Below are 25,545 nucleotides of genomic sequence, written 5' to 3'. Positions count from 1 at the left end.
AGAATTGTGATATAAAGTCACTATTCTAAAAACAAAAGTCTAAATTGTGAGATACAAAATCAGAACTGCGATATAAACTTAAGATTTACAAGACATAATCTCAGAATTGTAAAAACAAAGTCTGAATTACTTGATATAATCTCAGAAATCTGAGATCTAGAACTTACATTTGAAGAAGAAGTCTGAATTGTGAGAAACTAACTCAGAATTGTGAGATATAAACTCACATTCTAAGAAAAAAGTCTGAAACAAGATAGAAACTCAGAATTGTGAGATATAACCTCAGAATTCTAAGAGGAAAAAAGTCTGAGTTGTGAGATGCAAAATCAGAATTAAAATATAAACTCAAAAAGTTAGAATTGCAAGATATAATCTCAGAACTATGAGAAATAGAACTTACATTCTAAGAAGAAAGTCTGAATTGCGAGATATTAAAGGAAAAGTCCACTTCCAGAACAACAATTTACAAATAATTTGCTCACCCCCTTGTCATCCAAGATGTTCATGTCTTTCTGTCTTTAGTCGTGAAGAAATTGAGGTTTTTGAGGAAAACATTTCAGGATTTTTCTCCATATAATGGACTTCATTGGTGCCCCGAATTTGAACTTCCAAAATGCAGTTTAACTGCAGCTTCAAAGGGCTCTAAACGATCCCAGCCGAGGAAGAAGGGCCTTATCTAGCGAAACGATCTGTAATTTATTTTTCGAAAAATAACAATTTGTATACTTTTTCAGCACAAAAGCTCATGTAGCACAGGCTCTGGGATGCGCGTCCACGATGCTACGAATTAGTGATGGGTCGTTCTTGAACGATTCTTTCATTTTGAACGAATCTTTAATGTGACTCGGGAAGAACGAGTCATCTTGGGGAGTGATTTGTTCAGTCACGCATGTGCAATATCCTAATAGGTTCTGTACTGGAATTAGTTTACTTGTGTTGAGCCTTCAGGTTTTTCGATTTGTTCGTTTCTCTTATGGGGCTGTCACGTGACTCGAAAACTTGTCAGATAAGAGGTGAGGTGAGCTAATCATAGACTAAAGACCCAAGTAAACAATGAATGAATCTTTTCTTTTTCCTATAGCATTATAGTTTTGTCTTGTTTGTAGTGTGATCAACATTTGTGTAAGCAGTAGATGTGTTAGGGAAGTAACACGTAACATTTGAATTATATTTTGCTAAAATGAACGAAATGACTAGAAAAAATATATTTGTTCATTTTGCTGAACGAGACTCAAAAGTCTGAGTCGGTAAAATGATCCAAACTTCCCATCACTACTACGAATCACATCTAAGTTCATCGTCTGTGTACTCCGGCTCAGAAATGTAGAGTATGGCGAAAAACTCCATCTTATTTTCTCCTACAACTTGAGAGGAGGATATCGTTGTACCTTTTTGTTTGTAAACAGCATTTACAAACTTACTTGCACTTTCTTAGTCTTTGCGTGCTCGTTTTGTAAACACTGGGTCTGTAGGTCCACCTACATTCCGTGTGACCTTTCGTGATTCAATAGTACGTAGCGTCATGAACGTGGATCCCAGAGCCTGTGCTACATGAGCTTTTGTGCTTAAAAAGTATTTAAAAAAAGTATTTTCCAAAAAAAAAAAAATGACTGGTCACTTCGCTAGATAAGCCCCTTTTCCTCGGCTGGGATCGTTTAGAGCTCTTCGAAGCTGCATTTAAACTGCATTTTGGAAGTTCAAAATTGGGGCACCAATGAAGTCCATTATATGGAGAAAAATCCTGAAATGTTTTCCTCAAAAACCACAATTTCAACACGACTGAAGACAGAAAGACATGAACATCCTGGATGACAAGGGGGTGAGCACATTATTTGTGAATTGTTGCAAGATATAAACTCAGAATTGTGAGATATAAACTTAAATTATAAGAAAAAAACTGAATTCTGAGATATAAACTCAGAATTATAAGATATAAACTCAAATTCTAAGAAAAAGTCTGAATCGCAAGATATAAGCTCAGCATTTCAAGATATAAACTGAGAATTGTGAGATATAAACTTAAACTATAAGAAAAAACTGAATTGTGAGATACAACCATACTTCCATACAAAACAAAAAAATAAATAAATAAATTTGCAAAACACTTAAAAACAGTGTAAAATGATTTCCATAATCCTGCCTAACAGTGCCTATATTAACAAAGACCATTAATGCTTACTTAACGCACTTAACAGCACTCATGTTAGTCAGAGCTGCTAAACATTAGTCACTTTTGAACAGAAAAAAATCCCAAGTCCTTGAAAATGTTCTGTCTGTTTTTCAAGTGAGGCGTGAAACGTCTGAAATGGGAATCGTAAAAATGACAGCATAATAAGAAATGCTATAAAACACTAGAGACAACGACAGCTACGCTCACAGGATTTGTAACCAATGCTAAGTTTGACATTCAGAGCAATTCATCAGTTCATCTGCCAGATTGTAGAAAGCAATAACTATTTCATAAATAAAATAGTCGCATTGACAGCTCACACAAATAGATCTATATTCACATTCTCCCATTTTAGCTTAGATTTCTTACTTCACAAATGCGTATTCCACTAAAAACAATTGAAAAACAGGCCTTTTTACTAACCAAACAAAGCCATCTTGATGTTCTGTCCTAATTCCACACAGGCTTATCCTGCAGGCACAGATTCATTCTCCTCGGTTGCCAAATCCTCCAACACCGAACCTCCAAACTTTGTCAATACTTCTGAAGCAATCCAGTTAGAGAATTCAACAGGTTTTCTCACAATAAGCAGCGCTCCTTCCTCCGGCTCACGCAGGTGAGAACAAAACAGGCACAGCGCTTGAAATCATGGCGTTCACTCCTGTGAGGAATGTCACTTTCCACCCACGACGATGAGCCACGGACGTGCCACAGCTGCATATTGTCTATCCACAGCCATTCATTCCATTAGGCTAATTATCACAGGCAGACCTTCATCCACAGAGGAGGAGGAGGAGAAGTGGGACTCCTCTGAAAGAGGATTATACTGTGTGGCCATCTGTGCCAGACTGAATTAACTCTTAGATCTCCAAAAACGGCATCAAAAACACAAACAGAAAACTATCGGTCAGTTCTGACCAACATAAAGTTACACTACATATGTTGACCTATGTTATGTTAGTCATTTTTCTTCATTTTACAACACCAGATCTAATATTATTATCAAAAAATTATTTTGGGGGCAAATATAGTATGCAATTCTTCTTCATATTACTTCATAATATCAAATCAAATATTGTTCTTAGCATAATATCAAACAATATTCTGATTAATTATAATAGTAATTATAGATTATTAAAATTATATATAATAAAATATTCACATTAATATAATGTTGGAAACGTACCTTATTATTATTAAAATTACATTACATTATTATTAATTTAAATTATAGAGAGACATATACTTTATATATGGAGAGAGAGGGAGAGAATTAAAAATTAAATAAAAAAATAAATATTAATTTTAAGAACAATAATATCCTTAAATATTAAACAATTTTAAGGTATAACATTTATAATATATTACAGTCAAATCAAATATTGTTCATAGCATAATATCAAACAATATTCCGATGAATAATAATTATACATGATTAAAATTATATATAATTATATAGAATTAATTATAGAGAGCCATTTATACACTTCATAGAGAGAGAACGAGTGATGAGAATTAAATAATAAAATTTAAGAATTAAATATTAATTTCAAGAACAATGATATCCTTAAATATTAAACAATTTTAAGGTATAACATTCATATAGGCTATTACAATCAAATCAAATATTGTTCTTAGCATAATATCATACAATATTTTGATTAAATATAATAATAATTATATATGATTAAAATGATATATAATAAAAATATTCACATTAATATAATATGTGACCCTGGACCACAAAACCAGTCTTAAGTCGCTGGGGTATATTTGCAGCAATAGCCAAAAATACATTGTATAGGTCAAAATTATTATTATTTTTTTTATGCCAAAAATCATTAGGATATTAAGTAAAGATCATGTTTCATGAAGATATTTTGTAAAATTCCTACTGTAAATATATCAAAACTTAATTTTTGATTAGTAATATGCATTAGTAAAAGCTTCATTTGGACAACTTTAAAGTTGATTTTCTCAATATTTTGATGTTTTTGCACCCTCAGATTCCAGATATTCAAATAGTTGTATCTCAGCCAAATATTGTCCTATGCTAACAAACCATACATCAATCGAAAGCTTATTTATTCAGCTTTCAGATGATATATAAAGCTGAATTTCGAAAAATGGACTGGTTTTGTGGTCCAGGGTCACATATAGACATGAATTACATTATTATTATTAATTTAAATTAAATAGAGAGACATTTATATACTTTATATATAGAGAGAAATAAATAATAAAACGTAAAATGTAAATATTAATTTTAAGATCAATATTATCCTTATATATTAAACAATTTGAAGGTATAACATTCATAACATATTTTATTAATAGTTGTAAATATATTTAATTTAAACTGAATTGACATGTTTGCCCCCATAATGGGATATAAAATATAACATGTTAATTTATTTTTAATTAAATATATGCATTAATGAAATATTTTAAATTCTGAATATTATACCTAAAACAGTATAATATTAGTTAAAATAACATATGCATATGTGTGTGTGTCTCTGTGTGTGCGTGTATATAATACAATATTAACGTCAATATTATAATATTGTTATGACAAACAAATATTGTTTTAAAAGAGCCATAAACTAATAATAGAATTAATAAATATTAGTTCAAAGGTACAGTATTATGAAACCATATTATATATAATTAATAATGATAATAATAATATCACAATATTGTTACGCAAAAAGTTTACACCAGATATAAGTTAATGTGTGTAAAACAGAACATACAGCATACATTAGAAACACTGTGCAGTTTAAAGTCATCTGCGTTTCCCTGGCAACAAAGACAACAGCAGCAGTCAGTCTCACGATGGCCTCCATACACACATTACAGGAGATATCGAGGATGAAGGTAAACCTGCAGCGCTTTACCTCCGATTTCACCACATTCTCACACAAATAAACACCAGTTATACTTCAAATAAACAGCGCGAGATATATAGTAAAGCGATGGCTCTTACCTGCGCTCGCACTTGTTGATAGAAGCGTGAAACACGCAGCAGATTCGCGCGACGCGTCTTAAGTCACGATACAGTAGATCCATGATCAGCTGTGAAGTGCGCATTAACACGCGGCACCTGTTGTCTGAAAGCTCATATGATGTGTGTTGTTTCAGAGAGATGAAGGTATCGAGCGACTGAGCACCTGTTTTCACTGGACGGAGTTTGATGGTGACGACAAACGCCAGTATTTACATCAACAGTTTGTGTATGACAATGTGATGTTTGCAGTTACGCGAGGACTGTCGTGGTCGGCAGTCGGGCAGGTGGCAAACATCACCAAAGACCTCCTGCCCAAACTCAAAGGTGGGTCATTACAGAGAAATACGTCTTAGTTCCAGTCGCTGCGATATATTTCTGATTACCGCCAATAGTTATTTATCACGTGATCACTGGGACGCCCATAATTCTGTGCGCGTCATTTTATTGTTGTTCATACCAAAATAAATATTATGCAAACTTTCATTTAAAACTAAAAGTTCAGATTCATTATTCAGATTAGCATATATCCATTTGATGGTGTCACCCAAATTGTGATCCTGACTTGCATTGACCCTTTAAATAGGCTACCAATTACCAGTCAGACATTTGTATTTTTATTGTTTGTTTTTATGTATTTGACATCTTAAATGACACTTTTGGCATAACAGTATTTCTATTGGCAGTAACATCATTCAGTGATCATAATTCATAGATTTAGTTCTATAAAGAATGATAGATAGATGGATAGATAGATAGATAGATAATTCTTTATATATTGATAGATAGACACATTGATAGATAGACATAGATAGATAGAGTTCTTTATATAGATAGATAGATAGATAGAGTTCTTTATACTGTATATTGATAGATAGTTCTTTATTCAGAGATAGATAGTTCTTTATTAATAGAGAGATAGATACAGTTCTTATATAGAGTTCTTTATATAAATATCTATAAAGAACTATCTGTCTGTCTGTCTATCTGTCTGTCTATCTATTTATCTATCTATCTGTCTCTGTCTATCTATCTATCATTAATATATATAACTGTATCTATCTATCTATCTATCATCTATTTATCTATATATATATAAAGAACTCTTATCTATTTATCTGTCTATCTAACATTAATATATATAGAACTGTATCTATCTATCTATCTATTTGTCTGTCTATCTATCTATCAGTATATAAAGAACTATATGTATCTATAAAGAACTATCTATCATCATCATCTATCTATCTATGTCTATCTATCTATCTATCTATCTGTCTATCTATCTGTATGTCTATCTGGCTGTCTATCTATCTATATATAAAGAACTATATCGATCTATCTATCTGTCTGTCTGTCTGTCTGTCTGTCTATCTATAAAGAACTCTGTCTATCTGTCTATCTATCTATGTATCTATCTATCTGTCTGTCTATCTATCTATCAATATATAAAGAACTATATGTATCTATAAAGAACTATCATCCATTATCTATCTATCTATATGTCTATATATCTATCTATGTCTATCTGTCTATCTATCTATCTATCTATCTATCATTAATATATATATATAATATATATATGTATCTATCTATCTATCTATCTATCTATCATCTATTTATCTATATATCTATATATAAAGAACTCTATCTATCATCTATTTATCTATATATCTATATATAAAGAACTCTATCTATCTGTCTGTCTATCTATAAAGAACTCTGTCTATCTGCCTATCTATCTATCTATAATCTGTCTGTCTATCAATATATAAAGAACTATATCTATAAAGAACTATCTATCAGTCTGTCTATCTACCTATCTATCTATCTATCTATCTATCTATCTATCTATCTATCTATATATATAAAAGACTATATCTATCTATCTGTAAAGAACTCTGTCTATCTACCTATCTATCTGTCTGTCTATCTATCTATCTATCTATCTATCTATCTATCTATCTATCTGTCTGTCTATATATCCATTTATCTATATAAAGAACTCTATCTATCTGTCTGTCTATCTATATAAAGAACTCTATCTATCCATCTATCTATCTATCTGTCTGTCTGTCTATCATTAATATATATAGAACTGTATCTATCTATCTATCTATCTATCTATCTATCAGTATATAAAGAACTATATCTATCTGTAAAGAACTATCATCTATCTATCTATAAAGAACTCTATCTGTCTATCAATCTATCATCTATCTGTGTGTCTATCCATATATAAAGAATACTATATCTAGAATACTATATCTATAAAGAACTATCAATCTGTCTATCTACCTATCTGTCTATCTATCCATCTGTCTGTCTGTCTATCTATCTGTCTGACTATCTATCTATCTATCAATATAAAGAATATAAAGTCTATAATTTCATCCTAGTCTTAGAAAAAAAGGGGTGGTTTATGTAGAATAACTATTCTTAAGAAGATCTGTTTAATATCATTTGGAGTCTTTGATTAATAACTGAGATAATCTCTGCTTTTAATACTCTCATTAGGTTTGAAGACATCGGAGGTCATTTGCCTCGCCAAGGATCATTTATCACTGATAGAGCCTCGTCTCTCCACTGCCCATCATGCTGTTCTCCTGGACTATATTGTGAAAACATATGTTCCTCATCAGCGGCTCTATCAGGCATTTTTAAACGGTGAGACGGGTCTTAGACGCATCAGATGTGAGCTTGAGATTGAATGCCCACCTCATCCGTGGCCCCTCAGTGAGGGAACAGATGCTGTGGAGCTGGAACAGCAGCGGGATCTCAAAGAGCTGAGTTTGGCACAGTCCAGAAAAGAAGCAGAAATCAAGGAACTCAAAGAGACGGCTGAAGCTCAGATGATGGCAGCGCTGCGGGCCAGTTTAGAAAGCCTTCCATGTGAAGGCTGGATGAGCAGACAGGTACAAGATATCAGCTATTTACAGTATCCACCTTATTTTGCAACATGGAAGCTATTTTCTGTGAAAGCTACAGATACCGGAAGCCTCACACACTGAAGTTGCACCCACTCTTATGTTAAAAATAAGATGGATATAGACTCAAATATGCTAGGATGTTCTGGGTGATTACTAGGTGGTTTCCATGGAAGCTTGTTTCACAGGATAAAAAAAATCTGTTTTTTTTTTCTGCCACAGAATAAAAAAATAAAGTAATTTCTGAGACTGTATATATCACAATTTAGACTTCTTCTCTGGCAATTTTGAGAATGAAAGTCAGAATTAGAATTGTGAGATATTAAGTCATAATTGCAAGTTTATATACAGATATACAGAATTGCAATTCTAAGTCAGAATTGTGAGTTAAAAAAGTCACAATTACCTTTTTATTTTTTATTCTATGGGAGAAAAAAAAATTAATTGTGAGATATAAGCTTAAAATTGTGAGAATAAAGTTAGAATAGTGAAATATAAACTCGGAATTGTGAGGAAAAATGTGGAATTGGGAAATATAAACTTAGATTTACAAGGTATAAACTTGGAATTGTGAGAAAAAAAGTCTGAATTGTAAGATATATACTTAGAATTGTGAGTTATAAATTTAAAATTACAAAATATATGATGGATGTATACTATGTGTCAGGAGCATTCACTCAGCTCTTTGACCGAGATGGCTTTTAGCTGGTTTTGCATCTAAACTTTTCACTTGGAATTGTAAGAAAAAAGTCAGAACTGAGAGATATAAATATAGAATGAGAGATATAATATAGAATTGTGAGATGTAATCTCAAAACTACAAAAAAAAAAAAAAAATGGACTTGCAAAATATAAACTTAGATGTACGAGATATAAACTCTGAAATGTGAGGGGAAAAAAGCCAGAATTCTGAGATACAAACTTAGAATTGTGAGATATAAAGTTAGAATACAAAATATAAACACAGAATTTATGAGAAAAAAAAGTCAGAATTGCGAGATATAAACTTATAATTGCGAAATATAACCTTAGAATTATGAAATTTATACTCGGAATTGCAAAAAAAAAAAAAATTGGAATTGTGAGAATAAAGTTAGAATTGCAAAATATGGACTCGGAATTGCCAGAAAAAAAAAACAGAATTGCGAAATATAAATTTAGAATTCTGAAATATCAACTCGGAATCACAAAAAGAAGTCTGAATTGTGAGATATGAAATAGAATTGTGAGATGTGATCATGGAACTGTGAAATAAAAAGTTTGAATTACGGAATATAAACACGGAATTGCGAGAAAACTCAGAATTGCGGAACTTTATATTTTTCAATTCTAACTTTATATCTTACAATTCTAAGTTTATACCTTGCAATTCTGACTTTATTCTCACAATTCTGAGAATTGCAAAATATAAACTTTCTGAAATATAAACTCCGAATTGCAAAAATAAGTCAGAATTGTGAGATATGAAATAGAATTGTGAGATGTAATCACGGAACTGTGAGAAAAAAAATTGGAATTGCAAGATATAAACTCTGAATTGTGAGAAAAAGTCTGAATTGTGAGATATAAACTTAGAATTGTGAGATATAAAGTTAGAATACAAAATATAAACACGGAATTTATGAGAAAAAAAAGTCAGAATTGCGAGATATAAACTTATAATTGCGAAATATAACCTTAGAATTATGAAATTTATACTCGGAATTGCAAAAAAAAAAAAATTGGAATTGTGAGAATAAAGTTAGAATTGCAAAATATGGACTCGGAATTGCCAGAAAAAAAAACAGAATTGCGAAATATAAATTTAGAATTCTGAAATATCAACTCGGAATCACAAAAAGAAGTCTGAATTGTGAGATATGAAATAGAATTGTGAGATGTGATCATGGAACTGTGAAATAAAAAGTTTGAATTACGGAATATAAACACGGAATTGCGAGAAAACTCAGAATTGCGAGTTTATATTTTTCAATTCTAACTTTATATCTTACAATTCTAAGTTTATACCTTGCAATTCTGACTTTATTCTCACAATTCTGAGAATTGCAAAATATAAACTTTCTGAAATATAAACTCCGAATTGCAAAAATAAGTCAGAATTGTGAGATATGAAATAGAATTGTGAGATGTAATCACGGAACTGTGAGAAAAAAAATTGGAATTGCAAGATATAAAATCTGAATTGTGAGAAAAAGTCTGAATTGTGAGATATAAACTTAGAATTGTGAGATATAAAGTTAGAATTACGAAATATTAAAAAAAAAGTCAGAATATATATAGAAAAAAATCTGAATTGCGAGATATAAAATAGAATTTTGAGATGTAATCTTGGAACTGCGAGAAAAAAATTGGAATTGCGAGATATAAACTTAGAATCGCAAAATATAAAACTCAGAACTGCAAGAACTGCACTCAGAATTTTGACATCTAAACCTAAAACGTGTGAGAATTTGCTTTTTTTCCTCAGAATTGTGAGAGAAAAAGTTAGAAATAGGCTTTCATAGGTTTCTTACTGCTCTGCTGTTATATTCTTGCATCTAGACATTGCTCTATAAATTCCTTTAATGTATGTCTATAGGATGTTTTTCACAAAAAAGAAAGAAAAATGGTAATAGTGATGCTTGTCTTATTAAACACTGCACACTGATGATTTATAATAAGAATATAAATTTGCATTGTATTTTTATCAACATTTCGTTGACACTTTATCAAAAGGAAGAAATGTACTGTAGGCGGACTGTTTGGACAGCAACTTGCAATGTAGTTTCCTGCTCAGCGCTGATATAAAACAGGATTGTGATCCCAAGCTGCCCTGTAGCTGTTGGCACTCTGTTACCTTTTCAAAAACCATCAAAGTTAATCTGCAAGCTATTGGCGAGCGTCTCTGATGCGTAACCGCCACCAGCGCTGACCTAAAAACCGTATTTTGCAGACTTTGCCATTTTGTAGCACAGTGTGAAATGTGAAGGCTGTAATAATTCATACTGACACAAGTAACAAAGGATTATTTCTGTTGTGTATTGTCCTACGGTTATCAACCTCATACCGAAGACATTCTCAGCCTGACCACTTCTTACTTAATATCTTAAGGAGATGCAGGCTGTCAGCAGTTACCAGATAAGATGGATTAAAGGAACACACAGCGCTGTTATTTAACCCTGTTGAGCACAGGCAATTTTCAACAGCTTTGGTTCTAGAAGTATTTTTTCCTAGTTGAAATAACACTTGGACCAAGACTAGTGGCCTCTACAGAAGCATATATCATCCCCTAACAGCCTCAGAGCTTGCGGTAGGTCTGCCTTGAAAGGTTTATACGCTATCGCCGAAAATCAATTTCTCTGTGGAGAAAATAAATGGGATTTTTACTTCTGAGACCCAGCAGTTTTCTCTCTATTCTCTCATTGGAAAACAATGCGAATATTTGTCTGATGGGAAACTAGCTCAAGCAAACAAATGGGTTTTATTGTGACTAATTACACAAATGTTCCATTAAGTTCTTTTTGGTGCTTAATGAAACTCATTGGGGGTGAAATGAATGATCTTCTTTTTGTCTCATATTCTCTACTGTAGGAGGTTGAAGAATTGCTGCGCAGTTTTCTACAGTCGCAAGGAGACATTATCATGGAGGCTCTGATGAAGGAAGTCTGTCTCACAGAGGATCTGTTGAGCCAGAAGTCTCAACTAGTACAAAGACACCTTACAAATCAACCGGTTTTACCTGGAAAGAACTGTGTGGTGACTCCCACAAAATCAAAAAAGAAGAGAAGTTGAAATACAGTTTATAAAATGTCTATTTTAAGATACTTGTGAAAATTAAAGATTAATACTGTTCACTCATGTTGACAGAATGGAGTGATAAATTAGAGGATTCACAACCACATCCAAAAAAGTTCCTAAAATTTTGCAGTGTCTATAGAAAGCCAGCAGCAGCTCTGGTTTTATTGACTGTGTTTTATTAATCATATAAACATTTTGGCAGTGATGATTCACTTCTCTTATTTATGTGCTTATTTCTTCAGGCCAAAATCAAACCAAGGTTGTTTTATACAACTTAAAGGGACAGTAGTTCATCCAAAAATGAATTCTGTCATTACTTACTCAATTTCAACCCTGAATGACTTTATAACTCAAAAATAGTGAATTTTTCAGTTATGAGGGAAAAAAGCCAAAAGTGTGAGAGAAACTCCTATTCTGAGCCGAGGAGAAAAAAGAGAATGACGAGTTGTTTTTTCCTTATTAGAACTGTGAGATATAATCTCAGAATTGCGAGAATAGAGTCCGAATTTTGAAATATAAAATCAAATTTTTACCTTTTTTTATTCTTTTATTCCATGGCTTCATAGACTGCCACTTGAACCACCCACAAAAACGTCATCACTATTTTGGATCTGTAAGACTATGCCACTATTTAACATCAATTTAGTTGAATATCGCGAATCAGAAAAATCAGGACTTTGGAGTGCAGATCGTGAATCATTTGATTTAGATTGGAACTCTGGATTGTGGATCGCAAATCATTTGATTCAGATCAGGACTTCAGAGCGAGTTTGCGAATCATTTCCCAAATTAAATGATTCGTGATTCATGATTCGTGCGCCGAGATTTGAAATGATGGTTCACGAATCATTATTCAAATCGGTACTTCGGAGTGTGGATTGCGAATCATTTGATTCAGATCGGGACTTCAGGGTGTGGTTCGCGAATCATTGGAATTAGTTCGGAACTTCGGAGTGTGGATTGTGAATCATTTGATTCAGATTGGGACTTCAGAGCAAGTTTGCGAATCATTTTGCACATTAAAGTATTTGTGATTCGTGCTCAGAGATCGGAAATGATGGTTCATGAATCATTATTGAAATCGGTACTTTGGAGTGTGGATTGCGAATCATTTGATTCATATCAGGACTTCGGAGTGTGGATTGTGAATCATTTGATTTAGATTGAAACTTCGGAGTGTGGATCATGAATCATTTGATTCAGATTGGGACTTCGGAGTGTGGATTGCGAATCATTTGATTCAGATAGTGACTTCAAATCACATATCGTAAATCAGACTTTGGAGCGGGTTCGTAAATAATTTGAGTTAGTTCAGAACTTTGGACCAGGTTTGCGAATCATTTGATTCAGATCTGGACTTCAGAGCGACTTTGTGAAATCATTTCGTGAATTAATTGATTCGTGATCCGTGCTCCGAGATTTAAAATGATGGTTCATGAATCATTATTCAGATTGGGACTTCAGAGCATGGATCGTAAAGCTTTTGACTTAGAACGGAATTTCGGAGTAAGTTTACGAATCTTGGATCATGAATCATTTGATTCAGATCAGGACTTTAGAGCGGGTTGGCGAATCATGTTTTATCAGAGGTAAGATTTATTAAGAAATGCTATTATGAATTAAAATAGTCTACAACCCAGTTCACTTATGTTGAGATTCACAACCACTACCAAAAAAAGTTTCTAAAATTTTGCAGTGGCCATAAAAAACCAGCAGCAGCTCTGGTTTTAATGACCGCATTTCATTAAGCATATGAACATTTTGGCAGTGATGTTTCACTACTGTTGCAAATTTCTTCAAGCCAAAATCAAACCTAAAGGGAAAGTTTGTCCAAAAATGAGTTGTGAATTTCAAACCTGTATGACTTTCTTTTTTCTGGTACACACAAAAGATGACGTTTAAAAATGTTAAGTCTTTATAATTAGATAAAGTGTTCTTTAAAGTACGAAAAAAATCGAATTCAGTTACACTCTAAGCACCATGATAAAGTTATTTTAATAAAACTAAGAAGCTATTAAATTTTTCAGAAATAGCACCATATTCAGAATTATTGTTTTATACTAGGACATTACATTTTTTCCAAACAATTACACACAACTTCATAAGTATACACTACCATTCAAAAGTTTGGAGTCTATAAGATTTTAATGTTTTTTAAAGAAGTCTCCTCTGTTCACCAAGGCTTCATTTATATAATGAAAGTTAAAGTAATATTATGAAATGTTATAACTCTTTTCTATTGTAATATATTTGAAAATGTAATTTATTCCTGAGATCAAATCTGAATTTTCAGCATCATTACTGCAGTCTTCAGTGTCACATGATCCTTCAGAAATCATCCTAATATGCTGATTTGTTGCTCAAGAAACATTTCTAATTATTATTAATGTTGAAAACAGTTGTGCTGCTTCATATTTTTGTGGAAACTATGACAGTTCCGTTTTTTTTCCAAACAGAATTTATTTGAAACAGAAATCTTTTGCAACATTATAAATGTCTTAACTGTTCCTTCTGATTAATTTAAAGAAACTTTGCAGAGCAAAATTAATATTATTATTATTTTTTAATAAAAATCTTTCTGTCCTCAAACTTTTGAACGGTACTGGAAATTATTTGAGCAGAACAAAGAAAATCTGTACCGCAATTTACCAACAAAAACAAAAGCAGATTATTTCACACAGCTTGCTACAGAAAACAAATTTAAGCTTAAATAATATAAAATATATCATCAGGAAGATTAATAAATTATTAAGCTGACTGAGGAAAATAAGAATATAATTGAACCCTGTAAATCTTTGGTTTACTTTACCAGGAAGAAGTGTGCAAATATGCGCTACATATGGAAAAAGGCAGAAAGTTTGACCTTCATTAACCTCAGTACGCTACATAGTATACTGCAGAGCCCAATTACCATCCGTTCCATTAGGTCCCAAACATCTCAGCTAAACTCAAACACATGACAGCAGATGGTGTTCAGTTGGCTCGAGCCATTCTGGAGTCTGAGCCAGTGAATTTGAGCATCGTCTGAACCAGCTCTGGCAAACTATAGTTGTGTTTCCAGCCCCAGTCACTGCGGGCATTGCCGTCATCAAAGACCATTGGCCAGCTGTCAGCTAAAAGACACAAGACAGAAACTATTTGGAATGATAAATAAAGAAAATGAGATAAAATTACATAATCTGCTAACTGGGTTTTTTTGCATTGCTTGTCCACCAAAGATCATGCATTGCATGATCAGAATACATTGCAGTGCAATGCAATACATCACTTGCTCATTAACAGAGCCTCTGAAGTGAATGGGTGCCGTCAGAATGACAGTCCAAACAGCTGATAAAAACATCACAATAATCCACAAGTAATGCACATGAGTCCAGTCCATCAGTTAACATCTTCTGAAGTAAAAAGCTGCATGTTTGCATAAAAACAAATTTAATTTAAACCCTTGTTTCTGGCTAAAATATAGTCCATTATCCATAATAACGCTTCCTTTAGTGAAAAAGTCAATGTTCTGTCGTTGTCTCACATCAAAATCCACCCACATATTTGTTAAGAGCTGTTTTGGGCTGTTTTCTCTTTTAAACAGTGCTTGATCTGTGCAGATTTCTCTCCTGATTCAGACAAGATAACTTTTTCACTGAAGAAGGCAGTTTGAAGTTATTTAAAAATGACTCAATGATTGATTTGTTTCTTACAAACATTCATCTTTTGGCTTTATTGGATTATTGTGATGTTTTTATCAGCTGTTTGGACTCTCATTCTGACAGCACCCATTCACTGCATATGATCCACTGGTAAGCAAGTGATGTAATGCCACATTTTTCTAAATCTCTTCCCATGAAAATACAAATTCGTCTACATCTTGGATGAGATTTTTGGGTGAACTGTTCCTTTAAGAGCCATGGTGAATTTGAAATTGGATTATTTATAGGTGATTTTCAGTAAAGAACCCACTCAAACCGCTGTGTCAGACTCTTACCAATGGCCTGTGGAACTGGGTCAATCTCATAGGTGACCTGCAGGTCTGGCAGCTGCTTCTTGATTTCTCGTACCAGCTCCTCTGGAGTGAAACTCATGGCGCTGATGTTGTACGTTCGCATGGACAGCGTCTCAGCAGGAGCTTCCAGAAACTCCAGTGTGGCTCTCAGACAATCATCAATGAACATCATGGGGAGTCTCGTGTCAGGCCTCAGATTGCACACAAATCTACCCGTTTTCACAGCATCATGGAAGATCTGAACAGCATAGTCTGATAGAAAAAGGCAGTATAAACAGAAGTGAAAGGTTTACACAGATGCATTAGCACACATATTTTAGTATTATTTATTATTATAGTATTATATTTTGAATTAGCTTTTTTTTTGTTTTCAGTTCTCATTTCAGTTGAAGAGTTTGTCATTTTGTTATGCAAACAACATGCAAATAACATGCTAATCATGCTAGCACCAGGCTAGTAACATGCTAATCATGCTAACAGTGTGTTAGTAACATGCTAACACGCTGATCATGTTAGAAACATGCTAGCAATATGGTAGTAACATGCTAACATGTTGATCATGGCTAATCAACTAATGGCTAATGTTGATAACTGGCTAATCATGCTAATAACATGCTAATTATGCTAGAAAACATCCAAGTAACATGCTAATCATGCTAACAACATGTTAGTAACATGTTAATCATGCTAGAAAACATGCTAGTAACTTGTTAAGCATGCGAACAACATGCTAGTAGCTTGTTATTAATGCTAAAACCATGGTAGTAACTTATGAATCATGTTAACAACATAGTAGTAACATGCTGGAATCATGCAAGTAACTTGCTAATCATGCTAGCAACACACTAGTAACTTGCTAACCATGCCAGAAACATGCCAACAACATTCTAATCATGGTAACAGCATGCTAATCATGTTAGTAACTTGCTAATCATGCTTGAATCTTGCTAGTAACTTGCTAATCTTGCTAGTAGCATGCTAATTATGCTAGCAACAGGCTAGTAACATGCTAATGATGCTAACAACACGTTAGTAACATGCTGATCATGTTAGAAACATGCTAGCAACATGCTAGTAACATGTTAATCATGCTAGAAAACATGCTAGTAACTTGCTAAGCAAGCTAACAACATGCTAGTAGCTTGTTATTAATGCTAAAATCATGCTATTAACTTATGAATCATGTTAACAACATGGTAGTAACATGCTAATCATGCTAGCAACACACTAGTAACTTGTTAACCATGCTAGAAACATGCTAACAACTTGCTAATAATGCTAACAGCATGCTAATCATGCTAGTAACTTGCAAATCGTGTTTGAATCTTGCTAGTAACTTGCTAATCATGCTAGTAAAATGCTAATTATGCTAGAAAACATGCAAGTAACATGCCAATCATGCTAGCACCAGGCTAGTAACATGCTAATCATGCTCAACATGTTAGTAACATGTTGATCATGTTACAAACATGCTAGCAACATGCTAGTAACATGTTAATCATGCTAGAAAACATGCTAGTAACTTGCTAAGCATGCTAACAACATGCTAGTAGCTTGTTATTAATGCTAAAACCATGGTAGTAACTTATGAATCATGTTAACAACATGGTAGTAACATGCTAACAACATGCTAATCATGCTAACAACATTGTAATCAGCCTTTAAAAATGTAAGGAAAGAGCTAATCATGCTAATACATGCAAACAACATGTTAAATAGCGTAAGCAATGGTCAGAATCATGCCAGCAACATCATCTTTCATACTTTTACAACTGCTTCAAACTTTCAGGCTAGGCTTTCTCAAGCCGACTTAAAGTTTGTTTTCAAAGTTTACTCATCTAGTTTAATATTATAGTATTATATTTTGAATTAGCTATTATTTTTATGTTTTCAGTTCTCGTTTCTGTTTAAGAGTTTCCTTCAACTGCATCATTTTTATTTTATTTTTCTATATTTATTTTTATTTCAGTTAGTTGTCAAGGCAACATTTTCTTTTACGTTTTTCAAGTTCAGGTTTTTCATCTAATATTTGCTCATTTAGTTCAGCTTTATTTATTTATATATTTGTTTTTTTTTATTTTACAAAAAAAAACACATGGCAACTTTTCTCATTTTATTTTGTGTTTTGGTATTATTATTTTTTATTTCTATTTTATTTCAGCTTTATTTAATTTTTGTATATTTTTGTTTGGAATTAAAACACATGGCAACATTTCTGTAAGTATTTTAAGTTTAAGTTTTCTCACAAGTTTTTAAGCTTAAGTTTTCAATTTAAACTTAAGTTTATTTTTTTAATAGTTTACAATAACAATTTCTAATTTTCTTTTAAGTGTCTCATCTAACATTTTCAGCTTTATTTAAATTTTTATAGCTTTAGTTTTCAACAACACAAGGGAGCATTTCTAATTTACAGAATATTTCTATTTTATTTCAGCTTTATTGAAATTTTAATAGTTTTACAGTAACAACATGGCAACATTCTCTAATATTTTAAAGTTTTAATTCAAATTTTTAAATTAACAAGTATGTTTTTAAGTTTACATTTTTTTAATCTAATATTTCTAATTTTATTTTAGCTTACCTGTAGTTCCTCCCCCAGGTTGAGAGTCTGCAGAAATGATTCCTGGGTATCTGAGACAGCGGAAGTCAAGACCATACCTGTGATGGTAATACTGTAAAATACAACACAGAAATGTAAAGATTTAAATAATGCATCACAGAGCTCATGTATATGTTGATGCATTTTCTACTGCCTACATATCAGGCTTGCACTCTCATTTCTTTTCATTTAATATAATGCTATACTAAAATCCCAACAAAGGTTCAGCTTTTGCAGGTGTCCTCTCAAAAGTGTACCGACCTCTCCCATTAGCTCAGCGTGAACCTTGGACACTCCGTAAATGGTTTGCGGACGCTGGATGCACAGATCTGGGGTTGGGTTACGAGGGGACGTGGGGCCAAAGGCTCCAATAGTGCTGGGGACGAAAAGACGGAGCCCATGTTCTGTGGCGACATCAAGGACATTGTGCAACCCTAAAGATGAAGAAACAGGAAAAGAAGCATCTGTGTACCTTACCACTAAAAAGAGACGGAAGATGACTGACCACAGTGACTAACCAGTGATGTTGACGTCACGAGCGATAGACACATTGGCTTCTGCGACCACACTCAGTAGGATGCTGTAGTGAATCAACCACGAGATGCGGTTGTTTACAACAATCTCACACAAGTTCTTATAGTCCAAAACATCAGAATATATAAAGGGACCTGAGGTGAGAATTAAATTAAATGTAAAAAAATGTAAATTAAATATATATTTTTTTAAAACATTCAAAATAAATAATATGCATAATATTTATACTGTGTGTGCATATTTGCATATATTGGTATACCAATATTCTAAAAATAAAATACATTAAAATATAGATCAATATATTCTATAACTATAATATTAAACTCATGTACATAGTTTCATGTACATACAATATTTTTGAAAAAGAATTGCGACTAAAATGTCACACCAATGAACGGAATAGAAAAGAGTAAGTAAATAAAATAAGTAAACAGTAATTTAATTAAATGACAAAAAAACAGTAGAAATAATTTTAAAAATGTAAAATAATACATTTCACATTAAAAGAAGCATTTGAATATTGGTATATAATAAGCATTTTATTCACTTTTGTATTTTTATTATACATTTTGAATATTAATATTATTTTTAATTAATATTAATTCATTTTCATTTTAAATATTAATATTATTAATACACTGACCAAAATTCTTAACGTAACACTTTTGTTTTTGCCCCCATTTTTCATGAGCTGAACTCAAAGATCTAAGACTTTTTCTGTGTACACAAAAGGCTTATTTCTCTCAAATATTGTTCACAAATCTGTCTAAATCTGTGTTAGTGAGCACTTCTCCTTTGCCGAGATAATCCATCCACCTTACAGGTGTGGCATATCAAGATGCTGATTAGACAGCATGATTATTGCACAGGTGTGCCTTAGGCTGGCCACAATAAAAGGCCACTCTAAAATGTGCAGTTTTATCACACAGCACAATGCCACAGATGTTTTGAGGGAGCGTGCAATTGGAATGCTGACTGCAGGAATGTCCACCAGAGCTGTTGCCCATGAATGTTCATTTCGCTACCATAAGCCGTCCCCAAAGGTGTTTCAGACCTGACTGCAGTTCATCGTCGTAACCGATTTGAGTGGCCAAATGCTCACATTCGATGGCGTCTGGCACTTTGGAGAGGTGTTCTCTTCACGGATGAATCCCGGTTTTTACTGTACAGGGCAGATGGCAGACAGCGTGTATGGCGTCGTGTGGGTTTGCTGATGTCAATGTTGTGGATCAAGTGGCCCATGGTGGCATTGGGGTTATGGTATGGGCAGGCGTATGTTATGGACACCCGACACAGGTGCATTTTATTGATGCCATTTTGAATGCACAGAGATACCGTGACGAGATCCTGAGGCCCATTGTTGTGTCATTCATCCATGACCATCACCTCATGTTGCATCATGATAATGCATGGTCCCATGTTGCAAGGATCTGTAGACAATTCCTGGAAGCTGAAAACATCCCAGTTCTTGCATGGCCAGCATACTCACTGGACACGTCACCCATTGAGCATGTTTGGGATGCTCTGGATCGGCGTATACGACAGCGTGTTCCAGTTCCTGCCAATATCCAGCAACTTCACACAGCCATTGAAGAGGAGTGGACCAACGTTCCACAGGCAACAATCAACAACCTGATCAACTTTATGCGAAGGAGATATGTTGCACTGCGTGAGGCAAATGGTGGTCACACCAGATATTGACTGGTTTTCAGACCCCCCCCAGTAAAACTGCATATTTTAGAGTGGCCTTTTATTGTGGCCAGCCTAAGGTACACCTGTGCAATAATCATGCCGTCTAATCAGCATCTTGATATGCCACACCTGTGAGGTGGATGGATTATCTCGGCAAAGGAGAAGTGCTCACTAACACAGATTTAGACAGATTTGTGAACAATATTTGAGAGAAATAGGCCTTTTGTGTACATAGAAAAAGTCTTTGATCTTTGAGTTCAGCTCATGAAAATGGGGGCGAAAACAAAAGTGTTGCATTTATAATTTTGGTCAGTGAATATACATACATTAATATAGAATATGAAAGATTGTGACTAAAATGTGGAGATACTTTTCAATAAGTAAAGGTACATGAAGGCAACATTTATAATTAAGAGCCAAAAATATAAATAATAAAAAAATGTAAAAAAAAAAAAAAGATTTTTTTTTAAATAATCTATTTTTGCAAGTATATATTTAACTTAACATATGTACACCGCTTTTGGAGAAAAAAAGTGACTAAACTGCTGCCCACTGTAAGTAAATATATTAACACTCACCGCTTTGGTAAACATCAGCTGAGGGTTTCCTGATATCAGACAGAATAACATTATATTTTCCAAACTGCTTCCTGTGTGAAAAGGAAAATAAACAAGCTTTTTTTCTGGAATGCCATGCATAAAATGTCCTTACAACCTGACAGATATTACTGTGACAACTCTAGATTAGTCAACAAATGAAGAGTCACAGCACTTTTTTAGCCAATCAGAAACAGCCCCTGTCTGTCTGTCTTTCACATGCTGACTTCTGATTGGCTAAAATGTCTTGGATCTTCAGTGCGAAAGTTATAAAAGCATCTGAAAGCGTTTCAGTCTCACCTGAGCAGTTTGGCCAGCCCTACTCCCAGCTGACCCAGACCTCCTGAATTAAAAAACAGACAGAAAATATGATTAAACCTCATCATCAGTGATGCGTTGCCATGGAGACTACGTTTCATGCTTCAGAATGTGGTAACCAGGGAAACATGGCATCTAAAGGTTTATATAACATCCATTTAGGCCTCAAAGCTTAGTCCAAAAGACAATCTTTAAAAATAGGATTACACAATAAATGGTGCATCACAAATACAATCAATTGTCTTCTGTTCTCATACCGGTAATGAGAACTCTGGGATGATCAGATTCAGAGAAGGACACCGAGTGAAAACTGGCGTCGGATGTGACTTGGCGCGGAGAGAAACTGACACCGCGAGATAAAACAGCAAGAGGCTGAAAGCCACAGACGGGTGCCAGACCTCGCACAGCTCTCACACAGGACATTTTCTACTTCTGCCAACATAAAGACATGAATAAAGAACAACATTATACACCCTATTTTTTAATGTAAGAGCGGCACGAATATCTGTATGTTTGAACATGCGCCATTCCGGTTTCATTCGCTTCCAGTTATTTTACCTGTACAACAACAGTTGCTTATGCTGCTTGATATTGCAAACTAGTATGTGTTAAATGGTATTGTAATTCATGCCCATAATACAGTGTCTATTTACACTAAGTGCAAATAGCCCGCCTTGTTGGCAGAGGCTATTTACACTAACTCCGCCCACTAATGTGTGATTAGGATACTCAACACTATAAACGTCGCCTGTTAAATAACAGCTCTAGTCGCGCAGTTGATAAAGTGTGTACTGCGGTCTTTTTGACGCGATCAACCTGGGTTTTGGCAAATTTTTCAAATTTTATATCATATCGGACAGGCATTTATTTTCAATAAACATTAAGGAAATAATCGAAAGTTGAAAATAAAGTATTGTTTAGCGTTAGGGTAGGTGTAGGGAGCGCGTAATTGTCCCAATAAAGTGGCATCCATTTAATAATTTGAATTAAAACTATAATTTACAGTCAATAAGTTATTATTGCATACTGTTTTATAAAATACTACAATACTGAGGTGCAAATAATTGTCTCTATTTATAATAACTATTATAAATAGCAGAAAATCTTGCTATTGTCACTTAGTGTAAATATTATCTATTGCTAAGAAAATATGCAATTTTCATTAAGTGTAAACAGCATCTAATTGCTATTTGCTCTTAGTGTAAATAGCATCTATTGCTAAGAAAATATGCTATATTCACTTAGTGTAAATATCATCTTCATTAATCATTAACACACTGGTTTAGACTAATGTATTAGACTAATGTATTATTATTATCAGCTAATGAATCAGACATTTTCGATATGCAGAAAATAGCAAAGTTCTACATTGCAAAATAAGGTAATAAACTGTCAAAATACAATTTAAATACAAGAGTTGATTTAGTATTTTGCAATAATGTCAGTTTAATAAATATGAATAAGAATTAAATGAAAATACATTTATACATTCTGTTATACATTCTGTAAAAGTTGGAGTAATGGGGTAAGATTGCTTCTTTGAAATGACAACTAAATTACTAAATATTTCTATTTATTTCTCCTAGTAACACATCGGCTGATGCATCATCATCCTGCACATGCTAAACTTAAATCTTATTTCTAAAACAAGTTTAATGTGTCCTCCACATAAGACAAAAAGCTAAAATCTGCTAGTTTGAACAAAAATCAACCCTTGGGGCATTAAATTGCCTGTCTCTGAAGAAAGACCCCGCTGCTGCCACCTGCTGGTCATGGCTATAACAGTGATTCAGAAACAAAAGACTGAGGTATAAACTCTTTTCAGTTTGTTACCACCACACGTAGTTTAAACTTAACTGCTCACCACTTCTAAAGTCGCATTACTTACTTTCTTAGTCTAATCTGAATCTGAAATAACTTGTTTAAAAGAAACACTAAATTGAACCGAGTTGTGTGAAGGTCACCAGTGACTCTCTCGGTCACAGAAGCGTGATTGTCAGTGGCTGTCAAGCAAGATCCTCACCTTGGTAATGATTTAAATCCCCGGACAGATTCTTCTTCTTTTCTTCACTTTCTAATTATTATTAATTAAATCGAGTGTAGTGTTTCTCCTCACACTTTCAAACTAGTGCAGTAAACGTGCCTAAGCACACGCTGATTTATTTAGCCATCAACATCAGAACATACAAACGCCTTTGTTGTACCAACGCACAGCAGTGGTGATTTCACTTCTGGTTGCTACATGTATCGTTGCTTCTGATTCTGTGACTGATACAGTGTGTCAGTTCGGCGGGAATATCAAAGGCTCCGGATACACTCGCTGATACAATGAAACATTCCCGCAGTATATCACGTCATTCATTTAGAATTATGACAATTAATAAGTTAATATAAGAGAATATTGATTTACTCACCGCCAAAATGTCTAGGATAAAAGGGAATAGAAACAGGTGAACGACCTGTATGCTCTTATACTACTACTTATTCAACTACATTGGAGTTGAAGAGGATCAGGTGTAAATGTCTTTGACAGGACAGACCATCAGTTCTTCATTGACCATCAGTATTGCATCAGCTACAGGTCTCAGCTGTCTGCTGTGATTGGTCAGTCCAACCGAGATACTCCCACTTTACGCTGTATACATTGATTACATTAGTAAATTAGCTTTTTATTATTATAGCGGCCTCCGTTTTTTTCAAACTACACTCAAATGTAATTTAATAAAAGTAAATATAAAATAAAATCAAAGCAAGTACATTTTGATATTATCTGTATTCATAATTTATTTTAATTAGTTCATAAGTTCCACATTTTACACAACACTGTCAAATTAAAAAATGAAAATAATCAAAAAGTAAATAAATATAACTGGCTTTTCTTCCTGTTGTAACATTATGAAGGAGAACCTAGCCTTTATTTTAGCTCTATTTATATGACAAATATGTGACATTTTATTTCTTACTCAGATGACTGATTGATTTTTCTCTACCGCCTACATGGTTGATAGTCTGGTAATTGACTTGACCCATATCTAAACTTTGGTTCTTGAATTTAGCAATTATAATGTAAGCCAGAGCAATAATGGACACAAATAATCTTCTTTATGAATGACTGATGATAGTATTTTAGCCTCTCCTCAGACAGAAGACTCAGAGAGGCTATTGTGCTCAGACCATTTATTTAGTCTGAGCAAATCAATTTCATGTCTTGCACAAAGAGCCAGTGGAAATTTCCTCTGTTTGTCTTGCAATTAACTAGCATGAATACTACAGAATCTGGACATCTATTCTCATTAAAGGGTTTATTTATATAAGATGTCAAACCCTTGAACATGGACTGTGTGTCACCGTGACATGCTGGGAGACTTGTACGACTTGTTTCCAAAGGACTTTTCCCACACCTACATGACATTTAGCACCCAAACAGGCTTGTGGGAATTTTCATGAGTAATATTCCTTGTTCTTCCCGCTCACTAGCAAAGAAGTAACATCAGAAAAAGAACAGAAACCATACAAAATACAAACCATATTGTTACACAGATAAAATCTGTAATAAATATTAAATTATTAAATTACATATTTAATATATTTATAAAATATCTTTTAAAATGTGGGAAATGCATAGTAATGTATTAATACAATAATTATATAATATAATTATATATGAATAAATGAATTTTAAACATGAATTAAAAATGAATTAAACATGAAAATGTTGCTAGATTTCAAAAATCACACCAAAACCTACAAATTGTTATGCTGATAAAATAATTAGTAATAAAACTGTGAATTATTAAATAATGTATTTAACAAACAATTGAATAATTGAATACATATTTATATTAAATGAGATAAAAATGCATATTAAATATATTTATATATAATAAAACTAATAATACTATGCATTTAATGATAGTTTCTGGTTCATTTT

At 33.3% G+C, this 25,545-nt stretch overlaps 2 protein-coding genes across 3 annotated transcripts; one reads left to right on the top strand and one right to left on the bottom strand.

Moving 5' to 3' along the window:
* The first annotated feature begins 4,939 nt into the window (after nt 1-4,939).
* c17h8orf74 (chromosome 17 C8orf74 homolog) lies at nt 4,940-13,525 on the top strand. Its single transcript, XM_051133941.1, has 4 exons — nt 4,940-5,050; nt 5,315-5,504; nt 7,695-8,092; nt 11,675-13,525. Exons 1-4 carry the CDS (start codon nt 5,009-5,011, stop codon nt 11,873-11,875), a joined length of 831 nt encoding a protein of 276 aa, XP_050989898.1. The 5' UTR covers nt 4,940-5,008; the 3' UTR covers nt 11,876-13,525.
* Nucleotides 13,526-13,540: 15 nt separating this feature from the next.
* LOC127180043 (L-threonine 3-dehydrogenase, mitochondrial) lies at nt 13,541-24,150 on the bottom strand. 2 transcript variants are annotated; one of them, XM_051133939.1, is made up of 9 exons: nt 24,029-24,150; nt 21,872-22,046; nt 21,597-21,639; nt 21,279-21,349; nt 18,993-19,142; nt 18,736-18,908; nt 18,457-18,547; nt 15,858-16,127; nt 13,541-14,994 (listed from the first exon to the last, which is right to left on the bottom strand). In XM_051133939.1, the coding sequence occupies exons 2-9, from the start codon at nt 22,035-22,037 to the stop codon at nt 14,855-14,857; spliced, it is 1,104 nt and encodes a 367-aa protein (XP_050989896.1). In that variant the 5' UTR covers nt 22,038-22,046; nt 24,029-24,150; the 3' UTR covers nt 13,541-14,854. The 2 variants fall into 2 exon arrangements, with proteins under 2 accessions (XP_050989896.1, XP_050989897.1); XM_051133940.1 differs by lacking the exon at nt 24,029-24,150 and adding an exon at nt 23,638-23,735.
* Between the last annotated feature and the right edge of the window lie 1,395 nt (nt 24,151-25,545).

The sequence above is a fragment of the Labeo rohita genome, chromosome 17 (assembly GCF_022985175.1).
Source record: "Labeo rohita strain BAU-BD-2019 chromosome 17, IGBB_LRoh.1.0, whole genome shotgun sequence".
In the NCBI taxonomy this organism is placed as follows: domain Eukaryota; kingdom Metazoa; phylum Chordata; class Actinopteri; order Cypriniformes; family Cyprinidae; genus Labeo; species Labeo rohita.
This window is presented reverse-complemented; position numbering and strand designations above follow the sequence as displayed.